Genomic DNA, 20,740 nt, shown 5'->3' on the forward strand with positions numbered 1-20,740 from the left:
TCAGCACACCCTGGATTCGAATTTGCGACTCCAGGAGTGGTAGTTAGCATCAATACTCGCTGAGCTACTCAGGCCTCCTGAGCCTACAGTTCTTATATGTTGTGAGCATGTGCACAACCCACTGCGCCATAGCCAGACCCGGATTAAGATTCCAGAGGTCCCTGGGCACAATGTCTTGTAGCCTCCCCCCCCCCCCATCATGGGTTGAGGCTGGATATTTGCTCCTTCTGTTATGAAAGGCAGAAGGTCCACGATCAATAAGGAAAGTGCGAGCATCTTCATTGATTGCCCCCCACAACGCCGGGTCAGACACCTGATAAATCCACTGTGCGCTGCTGCTGCTGCTACAGCTAGCCTCGGCCTCAGGTTGTGCTGCGCTGCTAACACTAGGCTCAGCCTCCTCCGGTCCCTGGTTAGCTTGCTCGTCATCTTCCACAAATTCTTCACCCTGATTCTCCTCCTGGCTCCATTTGAGGAACGTGTGAATAGATGGCACATGTCTTAATAAAGACGTCTCCCTCTCATCTTTTTCTCTTTTTCATTTGCGTTTACTACAACCACTTCTCTCACTCGTTTTGAACTCTCTACGACGACTACTCCAACAGTCCGCTCGATTCAGCGCTGGGTTATTTGAAGACAGTGCGCGCTTTCCACACTTGTGCTTGACCAATTATATCATTCTGTTTAGATTAAAAAAATATCAGCATGCTTTTTATTGGTTAGGTGTCATTATCTGAAGGCAGCGGCTATTTGTACTAAGGGAAAATAGCGATATATTCTATTTACACTAAGTGACAGACTGACAGTAGCAGCATTTTCTTAGCGATATGCTATTTACACTATATAAAAGTAGCAGTTCTTTGCAATAAGTGCAAATAGTTGTTAGATGCTATTTATACTTATAAAAGTGGCAGATACTATTTGCACCTCAGTATTGTTGTACATTAACAGGATGCAGTAATAAAGTAATAATTGCAGTATAAGCAATAATAACATAGTGTATATTTATTAAAATTATTAAATGGACAATAAAGCCCTCCCTACACCTACCCCTAACCGATAAACACTTTATTATTAAACAGTCGTTAGGCACTTTATTTCCACAAATATTTTCTTCATTTTTATTGAAAATAAATGCCTTTCCGATCTGATATGTGATGGGAAAAGAGCGAGTTCTGCAAAAAGTGGATTCGAACTCGAGTCGAACACGTCAAAAGCTACTTTCAGGTGTCACACACCCTACGGCCTATGCCACTGCAGACATAATGTGGTGTGCATCTTTTTTAATATTGTTTGGTCCAACTAGACATTGCCCTCCGTTATCAGCAATGTAAAAAAAAAAAGAAAGAGAGAAAATATATTTTTTGTTTTCTTCCCCTTGCTTGGGCCCCAAGTGCGCATGGGCCCCTGGGCCCATGCCCATAATGCCCATTGGATAATCTGGCCCAGGCCATAGCACTGACAAATTAGAAAGTTTATTTGAGAGTTTATTTGAAGCCTGATTTATGATGAACTTCACAGAAAAAAAACAACAACATGAATTTACATTTATGTTTTGCTGAATAAAAAGGGTATGAATTTTAGACCAAATTAAAAAACTTAAGGCAAATTCGTTGGCAGCAGCAAGGAACATTAGGAGGACAGGTGGTTCGGCCAGTTAGAGTGTGCTTGTTGATCTAATAGCGATACTAATGTGTACGATTAGATGCTTTGACCAAGACCACATTATCAGCTTAGGTGTGCTGTTTTCTTTTACAGTCTGGGCCGATTCCCCCAGATTTGCTTAATTTATGTGGAATAAGAATCAATTCGAAAAACTGCAACTTTATATAAACCACATTAAATGGAGTTAGATTAGCAAAGTTATCTTAACAATGGTTGATAAAACATTCTACTGTACATCCACCCTTCCTTCTCCACACATTTGGACATACAGTGGCCCCAAATCAAATGAACACTTAAATTTGAAGTGTTTAATTTCTGCGCCACTAGCATCATCAAACAGAACTGCAAAAATAATCACTGTTTTCAAACAGAATACCAGAAAACTATCCTGTCTTCCATTGGTTGTACAAACAGAGAGTCCTACCACAAATTATTGTCCGTTGTTAAAAATGGAATTGCAAAGATTTCTGAGAAAAGTAAAGTTTTTTCTAAGAAAGCGCCTCTCCTCATTTATTTGAAGATGCCACTTGGTATCTTATTTAATGCAGTGTACCTTAAAAGTGTCCAAATACATTTTAAGGCCACTGCTGATAAACCTTGCCCAGTTCTTCTGTTTCCTGATTTTTAGTATTACTTCAAACTTAATGTCTTTTATGGTTGAAAAAGGGTAAGCCTTGTGTTTTTTAAGGAGACAGTGTAATGAGACTTACAGTATAATCAAAAGCAATATGTTGTATTTAAGCATTCTTTTCACAAAGGAATTTGTTGCCTCTCATCTATATGGAGAAATCCCTGTAGTGCAGAAAAATATCAGCATGTTTCCTACTGATGCACTGTGCTGATTTGTGCAGATCTGTCTTCCTAATGCTGTTGTGTTCTGTGATGGGTTTGGATGAGTTTTCCACCAAGGTTTAATGCATCAGGGACAACAAAGTCAAGGTGTCGATAAACTGATGCCATCTAATCAGCTCTGGATATTATTGCTCTTTCCAAATTCTTAAACCCTTTGTCTCACAGATCAGGCAGACTGGTCTCATTGTAAATTTACCCACAGTAGGTCAAAAGTTCTGCTGAAATCATTCTGCTCTTACCAAATTTTTAAGCACTTCCCCCAGTAGCCGAAGCTGGAAGTGTTGTTGAACGTATGGGCACATGTGAGCTCCAGTTTATAGGTGAAATGTCCATAGAGTGGTGCCAAAAGCAAGTTTTAAAGTGAGTTGTATCTTAAGTATCCAGTAAACAAGAATGCATATTTTATTAACTTTACCCCCTAACCCAAACCCCAGCCCTAAACCTAACTGTCAGTGGAGTAAAAATGTAATTTTAGAGAGAGAATGCAACCTATGAATGGTGCTTATTATTGATTATGTGAGTGAGATTACTTCCTTGTTTCCATGGGACCAGAACCCGAGTCTCTGAGGCTGTTCGTGCAACACACTCTCAGTAGCTTCTCAGGATGTTGTAAAATTCAGTAGCAATATGTTGATTTCCCATGAGATTATGTTGGATCCCATGTTTACATCTTGAGTACTCTTGGGAAAAACTTTATTTATCTTTGAAAAACTTACAGTTCGACTTAAACTATGTATATAATGATGCATGTACTTATAAAGTTACCATTCCCTGGCAGGTTTTATTAACTTGCATTTGGTGCTTGGAGAGTGTTAATGTTGAATTCTTTGTTTCAGGGCTGACAGAATCTCAGTTGTGTGGGGTCAATGAAGCCAGTTATGGCTCTCAGGAGAAGACAGGAAACCAGAGCAATTGTCTCAGAGTTCAACCCTTCAGTGTCCAGCACTGTGACAGAAGGAAGTGAAAAGCTCTCTGGAGATGGAGAAGATCCAAATCCAGAGGAGCCTGAGCCCAGCAAGCTGGACGACCAACCACCCTCACTCCCTCCAGCAAGATTCTGTCTTAGTGATGGCTCTGGGGACGAATCCATCTGTGGAGAAAGCCCTCCTGAGCCTGACAGAATGGAGGAGGATTCGCTGTCTGAGTATGACAATGTAGGATCTGGGGAGGAGGAAGAAGAGGAAGAGCATGATTATGAGGAAGATGAGGAGCTGCAAACTGAAGCAGACAGGATGACTTACTATGTCCACTGTTGTCCTGAGGATGAGAGTTACATGGAAGGAATGGACTGCCATGAAGGAGCAGACAGTGCTGAGTGTCCCACCACGTCCCGGGACATCAGAGAGAGCTGTAAAGCAGAAGAGGCTGGGGGGCACTCGGAAGGCTTTTACAAAGTAGTGCAGCAAGACAAGACAACGTTGGTCTACAAACGACCAGAGCCTATCACGGAGACAACCTTTGTGCAAGCCCCTATGGCTGAAGATGAAGAGGATGAAGTGGAGACAGAGGAAGAGGTGGAAGAAGAGGACAGTGAAGAAGACGATGGGTATTTCCCCTATGAAGGGAAAAAAACAGAGGAGAACAATAATAAGATCCGACACGAAGATGAATATGACTTTCCAAAAGACAGCAGAAGTTGTTCCCAAGAATCCAGTAGTGCTAAATTTGGACAAGAAAATGATACAATAAGTGACTACAGAAGGAACCAGGACTTCCCCAAAAACCAAAGAGATGTTACTCCAGGGTCAAGTTGTAGTCTTAGGTATGGATTGGAAAGGGTTAGGGAAGAGTATACTAAAGATTTTCCAAAAGATTGTGATGTTTCAGTGGCCAGAGGAGGTACAGGAGACCTTAGACAAAGCTCCATGTATGGAGGACATACAGTTCAGAGGGTACACAACAGAGACACCGCTTACCAGGAGGGTAATGGTGTCACTGAAAAAATGAAATGTGCAGATCCAGAGGACAGAGGGGCTTGGAAAAAACAGTATTCTTTGAAAAACTCTAGAGGGGACAACAGGGACAAAGATGTGGAACATTTACACAAGCAAAGTAAAAGTCCTGGAGACAGCAAAATCAAAGGACATGAGCGTCCATTTTGTAGTCACAAACCGAAGGGTGAAAGAGAGAGGCAAAGCTGTGGGGATGTTGATGAAGATAAAATTGAGAACCAAGTTAAGGCCAAACTGAAAGTTATACCACAAAACTCATGGAGGGACAAAGGTGCACCTCAACAGACGAATGATGGGAGGGGGGCTCCTGACAGTTCTAGGGCCTCTGCAACATCATTATGCAGGAGAAACAGCCAACCCAGAGCCAATATTAACACACCTATACAGTTCCCAGACAAACAGCTCCATAAAGACTTGCCCAAACCTACTGAAGAAAAGAAGACAAGGCCTAGTCAAGAACAGGTAACTTTGCTTAAACAAAGGAGCTTACATCTGAGTTTGGATCCAAACATTCTAAAATCTAGAAATATTATTCTTTATCAGACATTTAGTCCACATCCACACCAAACGCATTTTTGCATCCACGCTGTTTTTCAGGTGTTTTCCAACGTAAACATGCACCAGTCTGTATGGACATGGCCTTAGAAGAAACATTTCTAGTCAAGTCAAGCTTCATAGTTCCTTTGAATGTGTAGCATTACCAATAGCCTTCAGTTGTAGAGGTTATAATTTCACTTTTCAAGAGCCAAACAATTCATTTAACTGTTTAGATAATGTGATGTAGATGTTTTGTTGACATATAAACATATACTGTACATTGTGCATTGCACAGACCTGATGTGCAGTGCATCTCAGACCCATGCCGGACCGCCTAAGTAATCACAACCTCAACAAGTATGCCCATCGCAGCCCCATCATAACTAGAGTGCACTAAACCCTCACAGCTCTATGGGTCACCAGTGCTGCAATAACTACCATTGACTGCCAGCCACTGCCAACCCACTTGACTGCCCTCAGCACTGAATCTGTACTCACTGCTGGAGCCACGAACCGAAGCCTATTGACATCACCACAGCACTTGTTGGAGACTCAGTAATCAGAGATGTTAAAAAACAAAATGATTCAAACTTTTTGTTTTCTTGGGGGAACAATATGTGAGATCACAGAGAATATCTCCCAAATCTTTAGGGACAATCCAACAACAGACAATATTAATACATGCGGGCTCAAACGTCATTTTCAAACAGCAACCAGAAGTTTTAAAAACGGATTTCCTTTACCTTCTGGACTCTCTGAACTCCTCAGTCGAAAGCACATTTATCAGGCCCAATACCCACAATTATACGGAGGTTTGGATAGCTTCCACATGTGCTGCACAAAGTGTAAACTTCATAGACAACTTTTTCCCTGTTCTGGGGGCGAAGACAGCCAATTAAAGCGGTCAGGTTTCACCCAAACATCTCTGGGACTCGAATGCTACATGAATGCTCATGTGTTTTACACTAAAATGGCAAGTGTTGGCGAAAACTGCTTGTTGTGATCTGATTGTCCTATCAGTCTGCTGGAAAACAAAACTTTGTTTTTAAGTTACTAGGATGCTACAGTGAGCACTTCCAAAGGAATGCTAACATGCTAACTGGATTTGACAAAGTTTAGTTGATATAAATAATGTGCTTTTCTAGATACGCACACATCTCACAATCTATAAGTACTGTATATAAAACATGAACAGTTTCACAGTCAAATGATCTAAAAAGTTAAATGGATTGTTTAGCTCTTCAAAAGTGAACTTGTATCTTATATTGTACCTGTACTTTAATCAAAATGTTTCCTACAGGTTTCTCAAAGTAGTCATGATGACAGCATTACAGATCCACTATCTGGACTAAAGAAATCTACAAGTAACCTAACCCTGGTTAGAAGTTAAACAGTAATCTTACAACAACCAACATAAATTCTCTGAGTCTGTTCTGTCTTTCAGAATACATGAAATGGGGCAAAAGAGGTTTGTAATTTTAATTTTCTTTGCTTTTCAGCAAACCCAGAGAAATCCCTCTTTCCCAAGCTTTGTGGATAGTAAGTTCTGTATTATTTTAAACACAACTGAATATTGTAACACAAGCCTATTTAAGATTTGGATGATTATTCTGTAACTTTGCTGATAAATGGAACAGTAATAATACAAATACTGTGCTGGCCTATTTATTCAAGTTCAAAGTATTAGCTAGCTCAAATTTCAGGTGCTTTATCCTGCCTAGTTTAGCTGTTTATCCTAGTCTTGGCATTTCTTTTCCAGTCCCTGGTCCATGTGAGCCAGAGGATCTCATCAATGGAATCATCTTTGCTGCAAACTACCTCGGGTCGACCCAGCTGCTCTCTGACAGAAACCCATCTAAAAGTGTACGCATGAAACAAGCGCAGGAAGCTGTGGACTGTGTGAAGGTATTTTAAAAGACCCTCCATGCAAATATTATTGTTTGCCTTGGTAAGACTCTAATGTGAATAGAAATTAGTTTTATGCTGTAATTTGTTAAAGCTACACTATGTAGGGCATGCTGAGTGACTCCAGACTCCTAAGCAACCAAATTGGCCCTGTTGCTAGGGAGGGCAGAGTCATATGGGGTAACCTCCTCGTTGTCACAATTGGTTCTCGCTCTCAATGGGGCGTGTGGTAAGTTGTGCGTGGATCGCAGAGAGTAGCATGAGCCTCCACATGCGGAGTCTCCGCGGTGTCATGCACAACGAGCCACGTGATAAGATGCACGGATTGACGGTCTCAGAAGTGGAGGCAACTGATACTTGTCCTCCACCACCCGGATTGAGGTGAGTAACCACGCCACCACGAGGACCTACTAAGTATTGGAAATTGGGCATTCCAAATTGGGAGAAAATTATAAAACAAATACACTAAGTTTTTTTGTAAAAAAAATAAAATCTTATTAATGAGTGAGTGCAACAAAAATCCATCTAACAAAAGTCCAAATTTACTTTACCCAAATACACTTTGATAAACCTATAATAATGATATTATATTATAAATATTTTAGAGCTGTCGGGACGGATTTAGCGGGAAATTGCATAAATACGTCTTTCACCCGTGCGTGTTGACGCATATCCATACAAAGAGAAAATAAGATCCGGCTACTGTAGTGCGCATGTGGGAGTAGCTGAAGCTGAAAATTTGTTGTCACAACGAACAAGAAAAAATTGACCATGGATCATTCAAAACAGCAAACCTCCGCGGAATCACTGGTTGTAAAAACAAAGAAACCCCGAACAGAGTCTACAAGATTCTACAAGCACAAAGGGAAAACCTGAATCAACATCGGCTTGGCTTTTCAAATGTGGCGACAACTCTGAGATCTGAAAGGATTTAAAAGCGACCCAGAGATGGCTTTTTTCTTACTCAACAGGTAAGATATTTTATTGATATGGTTTATGAATAGTTGTGTGAAATACAATGATTATACTGTAATTGGTGCAGAACTTTTCATTTGCTAGCACGTGTGTATTTTTCTTTATAACGGCAATCATTTATATAAATAAATCCTTTAGTCCTAGGCTTGCCAAGGACATGTGAGTCTTGAAATTATGTTGACCACTGGTTGGTAACAGTGACAATCTATAAATTAGTTAATGTCGTGGTCTATTTGGCCAGAATATCCTGCAGTTATACAAACTTTACAACGTTTGACCTTATCAGAGTATCAATCGTTATGTCTAATGTTAACGAACGTTGCCTAATTTTTGTAACGTCATTTATTTCAAAGCATCAATGTTTCCAGTAAGTCAAAACAACAGCATAAGATATGTCACTTATCTGCTCAGATGGCATGTTTTCAGATATCCGTCTTTTCCTTTCTTTCATTATTTATTTGTCCATTCACTCTGATAAGATGTCCTGTATTCATATGTACACCGGTGCCTCGAACCACCTTCATCTGCACAGAGGAGCAGAGCTGAACCACAACCAAAACAATGTTCATCCGCAAGAGGCATGCAGTTTTATTTTTAACCGCTAGAGGTTAAAAAAGTTACATAGTGTAGCTTTAAATCATTAGATTGAAAAAGGGTTGATCCTGTCAGAAGTTCTCTCTCAGTCCACTAGATGATGCTGTAACTTTTTGTAATGTCCTTCAGTCTGTAGAAGGGGAAGCTCAGAGCTTGACAGAGGTCGACCTGTACATCTCAACAAAGGCAATCAAGGTGCTCAATGCTGACACACAGGTGGGTAAAGTTTAGCAACAGGTAAACACAAGTTCAAAACTGAGTGAACAGATAAAAATAATCATAAAAAGAAAATAAAGTCAACTACATTTCATATAAAGGCTGGTCATTGTAATCATATCAATATATACAGGTAATGTGCTAAGGAGATGTTGAGCCAAAGTGCTCTCATTAAGATGCTGGTTCAAATCTGTCCTTTGCCAATTTCTGATCTTATTCTATCTCCTTATCCTATCCTAATACTTTACTTTCATTCTCTACTGTGCTAATTTATGAATAGTAAACATTTTAGAAGAAAAGTGATTGCAGTAAAAGTTAGGGTGATTCATATAGATTGTTTCATGGATTAACTCTGTATGCTTGTACACAGGAGACGATGATGGACAACGCCCTCCGCACCATCTCATTTATCGCAGACATCGGCAGTGTGGTGGTTCTGATAGCTCGCAGGCGTCTGCCTAACTCTTCCTCACTCAACTGCACAGATTCAGGCCTCAACGCAGAGAGTCGCAAGCAGTATCGCATGATGTGCTACGTGTTTGAGTCAGAGGATGTGAGCTAAGACCCTGATCTTATCCTAAAATTATTAATGAAGTGAATAATGTTTATTATGAATGAAGAGTTTTTTTTTTTTTAAACAGTTTCAGATTTTCATTGTTAAAAGTCTTGTTTCCCAGCCTAGTATGCAGAGACAACTATAAGTAAGCCATTTGAAAGGTTGATTTTATTAGAGGTCGATCAATTGTGGATTTACTTGTAATAACTGAGGTTGTGGAAAAAGGTAGATAACAGATTAATTGGATGATATATATAGTTTTCATTTTTCAGTTAACATCATCCAAAGTCTAGTAAACATAAAAAAAGCGAAATCAAAATTTGTTGTGACCAACTTTGCCTTTAAAACAGCACCAATTCTCCTAGGGACACCTGGACACTATTTTTCTTGGTTATTGGCAGATAGGATGTTCCAAGCTTCTTGGAGAATTCGCCACAGTTCTTCTATATATTTAGGCTGTCTCAATTGCTTCTGTCTCTTCTTGTAATCCCAGACTGACTCGATGCTCAGTGGGGGTCTCTGTGGGGCCATGCCATCTTTTGCAGGGCTACATGTTCTTCTATTCTATTCTATTCTATTTGCAGAAGGAACGTTTGGTAGTCTAAAATGTATAATACCTGTTGACACACTACAGCTAAAGATATAAATAACCATCTTAAGACAAATGTTTTGTTAAACATCTTATGTGCCTAAGACTTTTGCACAGTACTGTATATATTCTGTATATATATATATATATATATATATATATATATATATATATATATATACACACACACACACACACACACACACACACAAATACATTTAAACTCAGTTTTTCACAATTTCTGACATTAAATCTTAGAAAACATTCCCTGTCTTAGGTCAGTTAGGATCACTAATGTATTTTAAGAATGTGAGAGAGAATTATTTATTTCAGCTTTTATTTCTTCCATCACATTCCCAGTGGGTCAGAAGTTTACATACACTTAGTTAGTATTTGGTAGCATTGACTTTAAATTGTTTAACTTGGGTCAAACATTTTGAGTAGTTTTCCAGAAGCTTCTCACAATAAGTTGCTGGAATTTTATCCCATTCCTCCAGACAGAACTGGTGTAACTGTGTCAGGTTTGTAGGCCTCCTTGCTCACACACGCTTTTTCAGTTCTGCCCACAAATCTTCTATTGGATTGAGGTCAGGGCTTTGTGATGGCCACTCCAGTACCTTGACTTTGTTGTCCTTTAGCCATTTTGCCACAACTTTGGAGGTATGCTTGGGGTCATTGTCCATGTGGAAGACCCATTTGCGAAGTGCACCAATCCCTCCTGCAGCAAAGCACCCCCACAACATGATGCTGCCACCCCCATGCTTCATGGTTGGGATGGTGTTCTTCGGCTTACAAGCCTCACCCTTTTTTCTCCAAACATATCGATGGTCATTATGGCCAATCAGTAAATTTTTTATTTCATCAGACCAGAGGACATTTCTCCAAAAATTACGATCTTTGTCCCCATGTGCACTTGCAAACTGTAGTCTGGCTTTTTTATGGCAGTTTTGGAGCAGTGGCTTCTTCCTTGCTGAGCAGCCTTTCAGGTTATGTTGATGTAGGGCTTGTTTTACTGTGGATATAGATACTTGTCTACCTGTTTCCTCCAGCATCTTCACAAGGTCCTTTGCTGTTGTTCTGGGATTGATTTGCACTTTTCGCACCAAACTACGTTCATCTCTAGGAGACAGAATGCATCTCCTTCCTGAGCAGTATGATGGCTGCATGGTCCCATGCTGTTTATACTTGGGTACTATTGTTTGTACAGATGAACGTGGTACCTTCAGGCATTTGGAAATTGCTCCCAAGGATGAACCAGACTTGTGGAGGTCCACAATTTGTTTTCTGAGGTCTTGGCTGATTTCTTTTGCTTGGTTGATATAGTCAATTAAAAGTGAAACAATCTGTCTGTAAATATTTTCTGAAAAAATTACTCATGTCATGCACAAATTAGATGTCCTAAACGACTTGCCACAACTATAGGTTGCTAACATTAAATCTGTGGAGTGGTTAAAAAATTAGTTTTAATGACTTAAGCCTAAGTGTATGTAAACTTCTGACTTCAACTGTATATAAACCAGATGATGTTTAATGAGGAATAAGGTTTATTATTTTTCACAAGATATGAAGTTGGAGATGCATATTAGAGATTCATATAGTCACAATTTTCTTTGCATGCCCTTGCTTCCATTTAAACACTTCATCATCTGATCAAAATAACTAGATATGCATTGAAGTGAGGATATAAATATGGCTGAATATTGTCAATAATGAAATGTTTAGATACAGCAAATCTCCATGAGGTGTCAGTGTTTTTATTTAATCTCTAGATGCTGCTGTTATACCACAGAACCAAGCCGTTTTAACTCTATAATTCTCCAGAGGAGGAACACAGAGGAATAATAATTAAAAAAAAACTATTGACACCTATCTGCATAGATTTTTGCAGATAATGATAGTTCCAAAAAGCAACTATCGGCACTGATTAGTCGATAAAACCGATATATCAGTGTACCTTTGATATGTATGGCTATGAGTCTGACCAGTGGCAGATGGGGGAAGTGTTCGGGAAACTTTTTGAAACAATCATTACTTTTGCAATTACGTTTGGTGAAATTACACACTTTTACACACACAAAAAGTTGTATAATCTGTTCTCATATCAATGTTGAATGGTACCCCCTAAGAGCTACTGTACTGCTACTGAAAAGTGCTAATATTCCACATAGTCTCTCCACTACTATGAGATTGATAAAAACTGCACGTATAATTACACTAGAATTAGAAACATGCTGTTTAAAATAGTTTTAAATGAAGTGTAGCATGCCACACCACAGGGCATATCAATTTTCCAACAGCATTTCTTCTTGATCTTTGCTGTTGTAAAGTCTGCTCATGTAACTGCACATGCATGTACTTTTTTCCACCCTTTCAATTTGAGTCAAGCACTCTCTCACTCTGTGATGTCGTCACATCATCAAGTAGCCTCCTCTCGGTTGAGTGATTCACCCCTCCTTCTCCCTCCCATCCAAACAGGCCCAGTTCATCGTTCAGTCCATCGGTCAGGCATTCAGCATGGCCTACCAAGAGTTCCTGCGAGCCAATGGGATCAACCCCAAAGACCTAAGCCAGAAAGACTACAGTGACAGCTTGAACACACAGGAGATGTATAATGATGACCTCATCCATTTCTCTAATTCGGAAAACTGTAAAGAGGTAATAAAAGCCCTTGGTAGCTGATCAGGAAACTTTCACAGCAGCAGTTAGTTGTAAATTCAACAGTAGCTCAACTGGTAGTGCATGGCAAGGTCACAGATTCAATTTCCAAGGAGCACACCTGCTGACAAAATGTAAAGCTTGAATGCACTGTAAGTCACTTTGGATAAAATGATCTGTCAAATGCATAAATGTAAATATCTGTTTCCTTGTCAGAGATGTGCTTGCGACACAAAATTGTTGTGATGCTCTTGCGAGAATGCAGGTTTGAGTCTGGCATTTCCCAGTCCCATTCCCCTGCTCTTTTTTTCAGTGGTTGAACGATATAGGTTTTTCAATAGCCGTTGGCCAGTATATATGCATAGTAAATAAATGATTGCAAATTAGTGAGAGACAGGGGAAATAAACAGGTGACAGAGAGAACCCAGCTGACAAGTCATGTGTGTTGGCCGCTGCCATTCCTAGAGCGTTTGAGTGTTTAAATGTGAAGCTTCACCTTTACGCTGTTAAGCGAACGTGTGTTGTGTTATTAATGAATTATTAATGGTTTCGCTGTCTCCCGCTTCCTCATTCCTTGAACCTGTTACAATTGGAATACTGTATAATGCACTTTATAATAAAAGTTTAAATGTCACATTCGTGAGATGTCATTTATCTATACAGAAATGTAAATCTTTAAATATTAGTGGAACTAAAACAAAACGTCGGCCCACTAACTTTTGTCTTGCCTCATATATGCTCAAAGACCAGAAGTCGCATGATTTTAACACTATGGTTTTATCAATACTTATATATTGCTTAATATTAAAATCTATTTATTTTTTAATTTCAGCTTGACTGATAGCCTACTTTTGACTTCTAAACACATTCAGGGCTTTACTATAAACATTCAGGGCTTAATCCCCTGTAGCCCACCCCAGCGCCACCCATGTGTGCATCAAACATTAACAAGGTAATGAACTAATTTCAGTACACAGAAAAGAGAACTACCACTTCCATTAATCAGCCAAGTGAGCATGGTTATCATGTTTTCCCATTAAATTTGGGTCATAGACATATAAGGTTGTCAAGGTTATCTTTGTGACCATGTTGATTTTATACATTTTATTGTCTGTACATTTCTCGTACATATAAGGTAAATTAATAAAAAAATCGATTTAATAACTTGAAAACGTCAAGTGGGGTAACTGTTAAGTATAGCATTGAATAAATTTGAGTGTACACAGCTTAATCATTAATTTCAAAAATGTTTTCGAACACATAAACACACATGTATATTTACTGTATGTGCAGCACAGTGCTCAGTCTGTAAACGCACAGCTAAACATGTTTTCAGTCTGGATTTGAATGTGGCTACTGTTGGAGCACATCTGATTTATATACTGTATATATATATATATATATATATATATATATATATATATATATACACACACACACACACATATAGGTTTTTCCCTTGAAGTTACTTCATTAAACCTTATCAAAATATGCATTTGTTTTTTTTAAATGTCAAATTATCTTATGGTATCTTATGGTCTTATGGTAAGGCTTAGGGTTTTATGGTTTTCTTGTTACATCACAACAGAATGGCTACCTGCATGTTAGTTACACCACCTGATTTTGATTTGGTGGACAAAGTTTTTTAAATAATAATAATAATATTTTAAAACAAAATAATAGTTCTGTAATAGTTCTATAATTGTCTTTCTCCATTTTTATCTTTAATCTGCTGTGAACAGGTTCAGCTAGAGAAGCAGAAAGGAGAGATACTTGGTGTGGTGATTGTGAAGTCGGGCTGGGGCTCCATCCTGCCCACCGTCATCTTGGCATGCATGCTGAACAACGGCCCTGCCGCACGCTCGGGCAAACTCAATGTGGGCGATCAGATCATGGCTGTCAATGACACCAGCCTGGTGGGCCTGCCCCTCGCCACCTGTCAGGGCATCATCAAGGTTTGGACATATGTATTGCTGTATTCATCATAAATGTGCCATAACACAACATTACAACTGTACATATTGTTATTTGTCTGTGAGTACAGTATATGTGTTTGTATGTGTTTCAGGGTTTAAAAAATCACATGCAGGTAAAACTGAGTGTGGTGACTTGCCCACCTGTTACAACTGTCCTTATTAAGAGACCAGACCTGCAGTACCAGCTTGGCTTCAATGTTCAGAATGGCATAGTAAGTGTCTGTGATCAAGGAAGACGCCTTTTTATGTCTGTAGCACATATGATGCATCATTTTAATTTATCCAAAGCATTGATAAAAGAAGCAGATGTCATTACAGAAACTGAGCTTATCTATTCTACTGCTGTGTATTAGCACAGTGGGAATTTTAGTCATATGCCTTTTTATGTCATCCTTTTGTAGATCTGTAGTCTGATGCGAGGTGGGATTGCAGAGAGGGGAGGGGTGCGTGTCGGCCACAGAATAATTGAGATAAACGGACAGAGTGTGGTCGCTATGGCGCATGAGAAAATCGTCCACGCCCTGTCAGTATCTGTAGGAGAGGTACGTCAGAACTTTTGATGAAACATTAGTAACGCTACAGCCTCTGGCAGGGGTGTAAAAGTACAGAGAAATTATACTTAAATATGTGTACTGTGCAAGGTTTGTACTCCATTAAAAATTATCTAGCCACATAGACAGATAATAGACTTTGTCCATTTTCAAGTCAAATTCATGCATATTTAACGATGGTCATATTTCACTCCAAAATTTAAATATTAATTTTTTTATATGAATAAAAGATAATAAATCATAATTAATATAAAAGGTAAGAAATTATATTAATTTTTATTATTTACAATAAGACTTTTTGCATTGTGACAGTATTTTCACGACAGTGAAAGGGATACTGTAGTTCATCAAAAAATGAAACTTCTCTCATCATTTACTCACCCTCATGCCATCCCAGATGTGTATGACCTTCTTTCTTCTGCAGAGCACAAATGAAGATTTTTAGAAGAATATTTCAGCTCTGTAGGTCCATACAATGCAAGTGAATGGTGATCAGAACTCTGAATGTCCAAATATCACATAAAAGCAGCATAAAAGTAATCCATACGACTCCAGTGGTTTAATCCATGTCTTCTGAAGCGATCCAATCAGTGTAGGGTGAGAACAGACCATAATATAACACTTTTTTTCACTGTATATCTTCCTACCTTGCACTCTTCCTAGTGCTTGATGTATGCGCAGAGGTAGATGGCACTATAAGAAGTGTAATCGAGCTTGAAATCACGATCCCAAAGAAGACTGCTGTAATGATATAAACTGAAAAAGGAGTTATATTTTGGTCTGTTCTCACCCAAAACCGATTTTATTGCTTCTGCAGACATGGATTAAATCACTGGAGTCATATGGATTACTTTTATGCTGCCTTTATGTGTTTTTTGGAGCTTAAAAGTTCTGGCACCCATTCACTTGCATTGTAAGGACCTACAGAGCTGAGATATTCTTTTAAAAATCTTCTTTTGTGTTCTGCAGAAGAAAGAAAGTAATCAAATCTGGGACAAGTGTATGAGGGTGAGTAATGATGAGAGAATTACATTTTTGGGTGAACTATCACTTTAAGCACATTACTCTCCCAAATTCTAATTACTGGAATGCTACTTGGTGTTTTACATTTGTTTTTTGTAATTGTTTTCATTTCATTACTATGCTACACTAATTTTTTCATTTTTTTAAAGCAGCTTTACAGAAAATAATGTTATAACAGAAAATGAAGCTGTAATATTTTAGACAAATAAATAAAAAATGAATAAATATTGTATTATATTGTATTTAGACTGCCAGTACACAAGCCAAAGGCTTGATGGTTAATGGAGAAAAATAACCTTGCGAGAAACCAGGCTCACCGTGGGGGCCAGTTCCCCTCTGGCTAACATCATGAATATAATGCTAATATTAGTTATTTGTGTGCAGTGCAAGTCATGGTTTAAAATTATTAAACTAAGTAAATGTTAAGGGTCAGTGTTTAAACAAAGTTTTTTTATGAACTGTAAGATGAATGACTAATGTCTTTGAAGTTCATCCTGGATTAACTGCAGAAGTTCATATAGATGCATTGTCCTTTGTTAGTTGGCTGATGTAGGCTTTTGTTGGCAATTTATTGATTGTCAATGTATTTCGTTTTGAGAGAGTGTAGTCCATTTTTTAACCAAGGTGATGCAGGCAGAAGTCAGTGAGGTGCATCACAGTTCAACTTGAAGCTTGTGGCAGTTCATTTTGGTGAAGTCCATACAGAAAAGAATTACTGAAGTACATTGATTTAAAACAACATAAATTAAATGCAGTACAATAAGTACTACCATGATGTAAAAATAACTGAACTGATGTGTCATTATTTTTTTCCGGATAACAGTAATGAGAATGCAATTATGAGAATAGAGTGCAACAGTCTGATTCCTGAAGTAAAAATCCCATTCAATTTCTCTATATGCTATTTGATTTTTAATGATAACTTATAAACTTTTAAAGACAGACCTACTGTACCATCAGTCTGCGTTATTTTCAACTACATAAAAAAAATAAAAACTTGTTTAATAGTGGAATTCCTGATTACTCTACCCATAGTCCTGAAGAGAGAGCCACCAGTTAGAGAATTGCTTGAAGCTCTGCAGCGACCGCCCAATTCCATGACACACTGCAAATGACAAAATCGCATCAATCTCCCTACACTCTCACAACTACATCTATATTTGTATAAATCTGAATATTTTGTAATAAAATTGTTATATATTTTTTCTATACTTATTAACAACTTTAAATCCATAGTTTTGTATTTTGTTGTCATTTTTTATTTGATTGCGTCATTCGCATATAGACGTTAAGTAAACAGTGTTGAACCTTCATCTTTTTGTCCAGTGTACAAATACTTTTTTGCTTCAAATTAAAGTTTGTAATGTTGTGATTCACTTCAGAGCTGGTTGGTTTGGTTCATGGCTTAGAACTCTTTTATGAAGAATTTTATGAAATACATATGGAAAAAATGGTATAGGAAAAATACTTCGGGAATCAAGACAGCTGAAGGAGTGGGTGGGCATTGCACTCTATTGTAATGAGAATGATGTTACACTGTAAAAAATCTTAATAGTGCTAAAAATAGTCTTAATTATTTTCAAATATAATTTCTTTTGATTTTAGTGTGAAATATGTCCCAGACATGCTCCGATATAAGAGGAAACATTGACGTCACAATGACCTGTATACTATGTAACAAGTACATCGAAGGTCTTGCAAATGTAATTGAGTCAGAGTACAAGTTTTCAGATTCGATAGTACTCGAGTACAGTACAAATTCCCTAAAACATAACTTAAGTACACTAATGAAGAACAGTTAGTACTTTACACTCGTCTCTGGCATGAGTCAGATAAAACGAACCATTATTTTAAACACACAGATTGTACATCATCATTTTTGTAACAGTTTTGCATTCCATTAATTACATGATGTCATTTACTGATGCACTGCATGTTATTAAACTGTTGTACATATAATTTTCTCAACAGATTAATATGAAAACTATGCCAGCCGTCATGTTCAGATTGTTAACTGGCCAAGAGACTCCAGTGTACATCTGAGAAATCATAAAAATGGGAACTTTTGCTGTGTGTTATAAAAAAAATGTACAGCTCCTTCTAAATGACAGAAATATTGCTCATGTTCAAGAGCTATGTCTTGCTTAATGTGGCTGTAAACTGCATGTAAAGATGTATTTTTCATTACAAAGAGCAAAAACGCACACATTCACACCCACACAAAGGAAACTTAAAGTTATAGTTCACCCAAGAATCAAAAATCTGTCATTAATAATTCACACTTATGTTGTTCCAAATTTGTTTTTCAAAGAACACAATGAAATCGTACAATGAAAGTGAATGGTGACTGAGGCTGTAAAGGCCCCGGCACACTCACGGCAAAGTGCTTTTTCGCTCAGAGCCAATAATGTTTGTGAACATTCAGACACCTGCCACAGTGTTGTGAGAGGCGTTCGGAGGAGAATCTAAATATGGGGAAACTCAAGACTAGCCTACATTTAAAACTTCAACTAAAATGACAGAAAAAAAAAGTGTTATCAATGTCTAAGTAGAATTCACACGAAATAATTAAGAAGCTGTTTTAACTACTCTATGATATTTAAAATAATATACAGTATATGCATTAGATAATGTGTAATTTGTAATGTTTACCTTGTGCATTCATGGTGCTTATGCGATAACACGCTATACTACATAATATGCAACGACTACACTCTAGTTGTTGTCACGCAAGGCTTTAAGCACACACATTTTTTTCAGACAACGCAACAAACCAGGATATGATGTCACGTGGGAGGCCTTCTTGTGTAAGTAAATAATAAATCACAAATAACAAATATTATATTACAAATGTTAAAATATATTGTCTTCTCACTTTCCTGCAAAAATAATTATCGCAGCTTTGAAATATGTATCCTTTGAATTGAGCCATGAGGACAGGGTATGAGGTTTTGATCTCCTATTGCTCGCGCATCCTCTTTTTCGTACAAATTCACAGTTCAGAGTTCACCAAGCTTGAACTTTGGTATGCAGCTTAGTTCGAAATTTCTTCGCATGAGCTTGCGTTTCCGCTCTGCTGCATTTGTATGCGTTTGAATGGGAGTGAATGGAGCACAAAGTAGAGTGTAACCACCCCTTTCTGTTATTGTAATTTGTGATGACACTGATACTACTGCAAAGATGGGTGTAGAAAAGAGTGCTAATGGGTAGAATACAGACAAAAGAATAATGATAGGCATATCTCACTTTGGGAAAATGTGTGTGTGGCTTTTGGCTGCAGACGACACATGAGTGAAGCAGCGTATCAAGCAACAAAGTGAATGGGCACTTAAGAGTATTTGAGTAGATTTGATTCATTTTGTAGACTAATTAAACAAAAAAAATCACGTGACATGGAAAATGTCTCTACGTGAACAATCGTACATATGTAGGTAAGTTTGCACCAGCTCGCTATTAAGTCTGCACGCTAGTGTGTTCATGTTGACAGATCTTAACTCACTGAACAGGAATTAGCTGTTGGCACCAAAGTAGGCGGAGCTCCAGGTCAAAGTTTTCCTGAAAGTTCACCCTGGCAAGCTGTTACAAACCACTGAATGAACAAAACCTTAGTTTTGGCCAAATTTGTTCTAAATGACGTCACACCCGTTTGTTCTTCGATTTCGTGTGCAGGGGCCTTAATTCTAGAACATTTAATTTTGTGTTCATCAGAAGAAAGAACATCATATGGGTTTGGAGCAACATGATGGTGATTAAATAATGACCTTTTTTTTTTTTTTTGGACTATTCCTTTAATAACATATTTTTATCAAATGAGTGCTGTTACTTGCCTATTAGAGATTTATTTTTGGAATGCAGTTACCAAATATACTTGCTTGCAAGACTAGACATCATTGTTTATCCATTAGTTTGTATATATGTTATATAGCTTTGGTTCAAGCCTTTCTGAATTTTTCTGTGTACCTTAAAGTAACAAAAGTACTTTTAAATTAACATAGAAAAGCATTAAATCTGGCTAGTTCCGTTTTTTTTTTCAGCACTAAACAAGTTCAGCATTGTGTAAATATTTAAGTGACTGCACTTGAAGTTAATAACTAGGTAGGTCAGTCACTTATGATCTAATTGATAAAGTAGACCCTTATCAATACATTTAATTATTTGACACCCCAAAGATTAACAAGTGACAATGCATGCTAAAATCCAAAGACAGCTGATTACATTTGCTAAAGAGGCTGCATATTTGTTATTTTGGCTGATTTTAGTGTCTTATGAAAAATTAGCCAGCTGTGGGATTGTAGGTACCACACACTGTGAATTAAACTTTCTGTAGATAACTAGTTTAGCATGCTTGATATGCAGTGAAACTAGGATGAGCTGCGCTCATGTTTATGCATGATATGATGATTAAAGATGGAATAAGTTTGAATGGACATTGCCTAATGAATGAAACCCCATCTGAAGGTCAGATATGATGTTATAATTTTGATTAACTTGAGTACGAAGATATGATTTTAGTTTTTTCTTTTTTTGTCAAAATATTAAATTCTAACTGAAAAATGTTACTATGCACAACCTTAACAATAAGCATTCAAATGCATTACACATGAAAGTAATCTATGTATCTATTTTTTTTTTAGTGTTGTCTGTCATCAAATGTGTATATTAAAAGATTGTGTGCATATTATTTCATTTAACCA

The 20,740-nt window shown here is 37.8% G+C and overlaps 1 protein-coding gene across 1 annotated transcript; it reads left to right on the forward strand.

Annotated features, from left to right (window-relative positions):
• Positions 1 to 3,395: 3,395 nt before the first annotated feature.
• Positions 3,396 to 20,616, forward strand: LOC127437726 (amyloid-beta A4 precursor protein-binding family A member 2-like). The gene is made up of 11 exons (XM_051692830.1): positions 3,396 to 4,931; positions 6,307 to 6,384; positions 6,506 to 6,545; positions 6,766 to 6,911; positions 8,610 to 8,696; positions 9,067 to 9,249; positions 12,317 to 12,496; positions 14,239 to 14,451; positions 14,565 to 14,684; positions 14,874 to 15,014; positions 18,018 to 20,616. The coding sequence occupies exons 1-11, from the start codon at positions 3,396 to 3,398 to the stop codon at positions 18,087 to 18,089; spliced, it is 2,796 nt and encodes a 931-aa protein (XP_051548790.1). The 3' UTR covers positions 18,090 to 20,616.
• Positions 20,617 to 20,740: the final 124 nt, after the last annotated feature.

The sequence above is a fragment of the Myxocyprinus asiaticus genome, chromosome 48, assembly GCF_019703515.2.
Source record: "Myxocyprinus asiaticus isolate MX2 ecotype Aquarium Trade chromosome 48, UBuf_Myxa_2, whole genome shotgun sequence".
NCBI lineage: Eukaryota > Metazoa > Chordata > Actinopteri > Cypriniformes > Catostomidae > Myxocyprinus > Myxocyprinus asiaticus.

What these genes read in the sequence shown, in the direction of transcription:
- LOC127437726 (XM_051692830.1), top strand. Translation starts at nt 3,396, where the DNA reads ATGGCTCTCAGGAGAAGACAGGAAACCAGAGCAATTGTCTCAGAGTTC. An exon ending in CTACAAGTAACCTAACCCTG is followed by an intron (nt 6,385 to 6,505) that starts GTTAGAAGTTAA and finishes TTTGCTTTTCAG; the next exon opens with CAAACCCAGAGAAATCCCTC. An exon ending in AAGCTGTGGACTGTGTGAAG is followed by an intron (nt 6,912 to 8,609) that starts GTATTTTAAAAG and finishes AATGTCCTTCAG; the next exon opens with TCTGTAGAAGGGGAAGCTCA.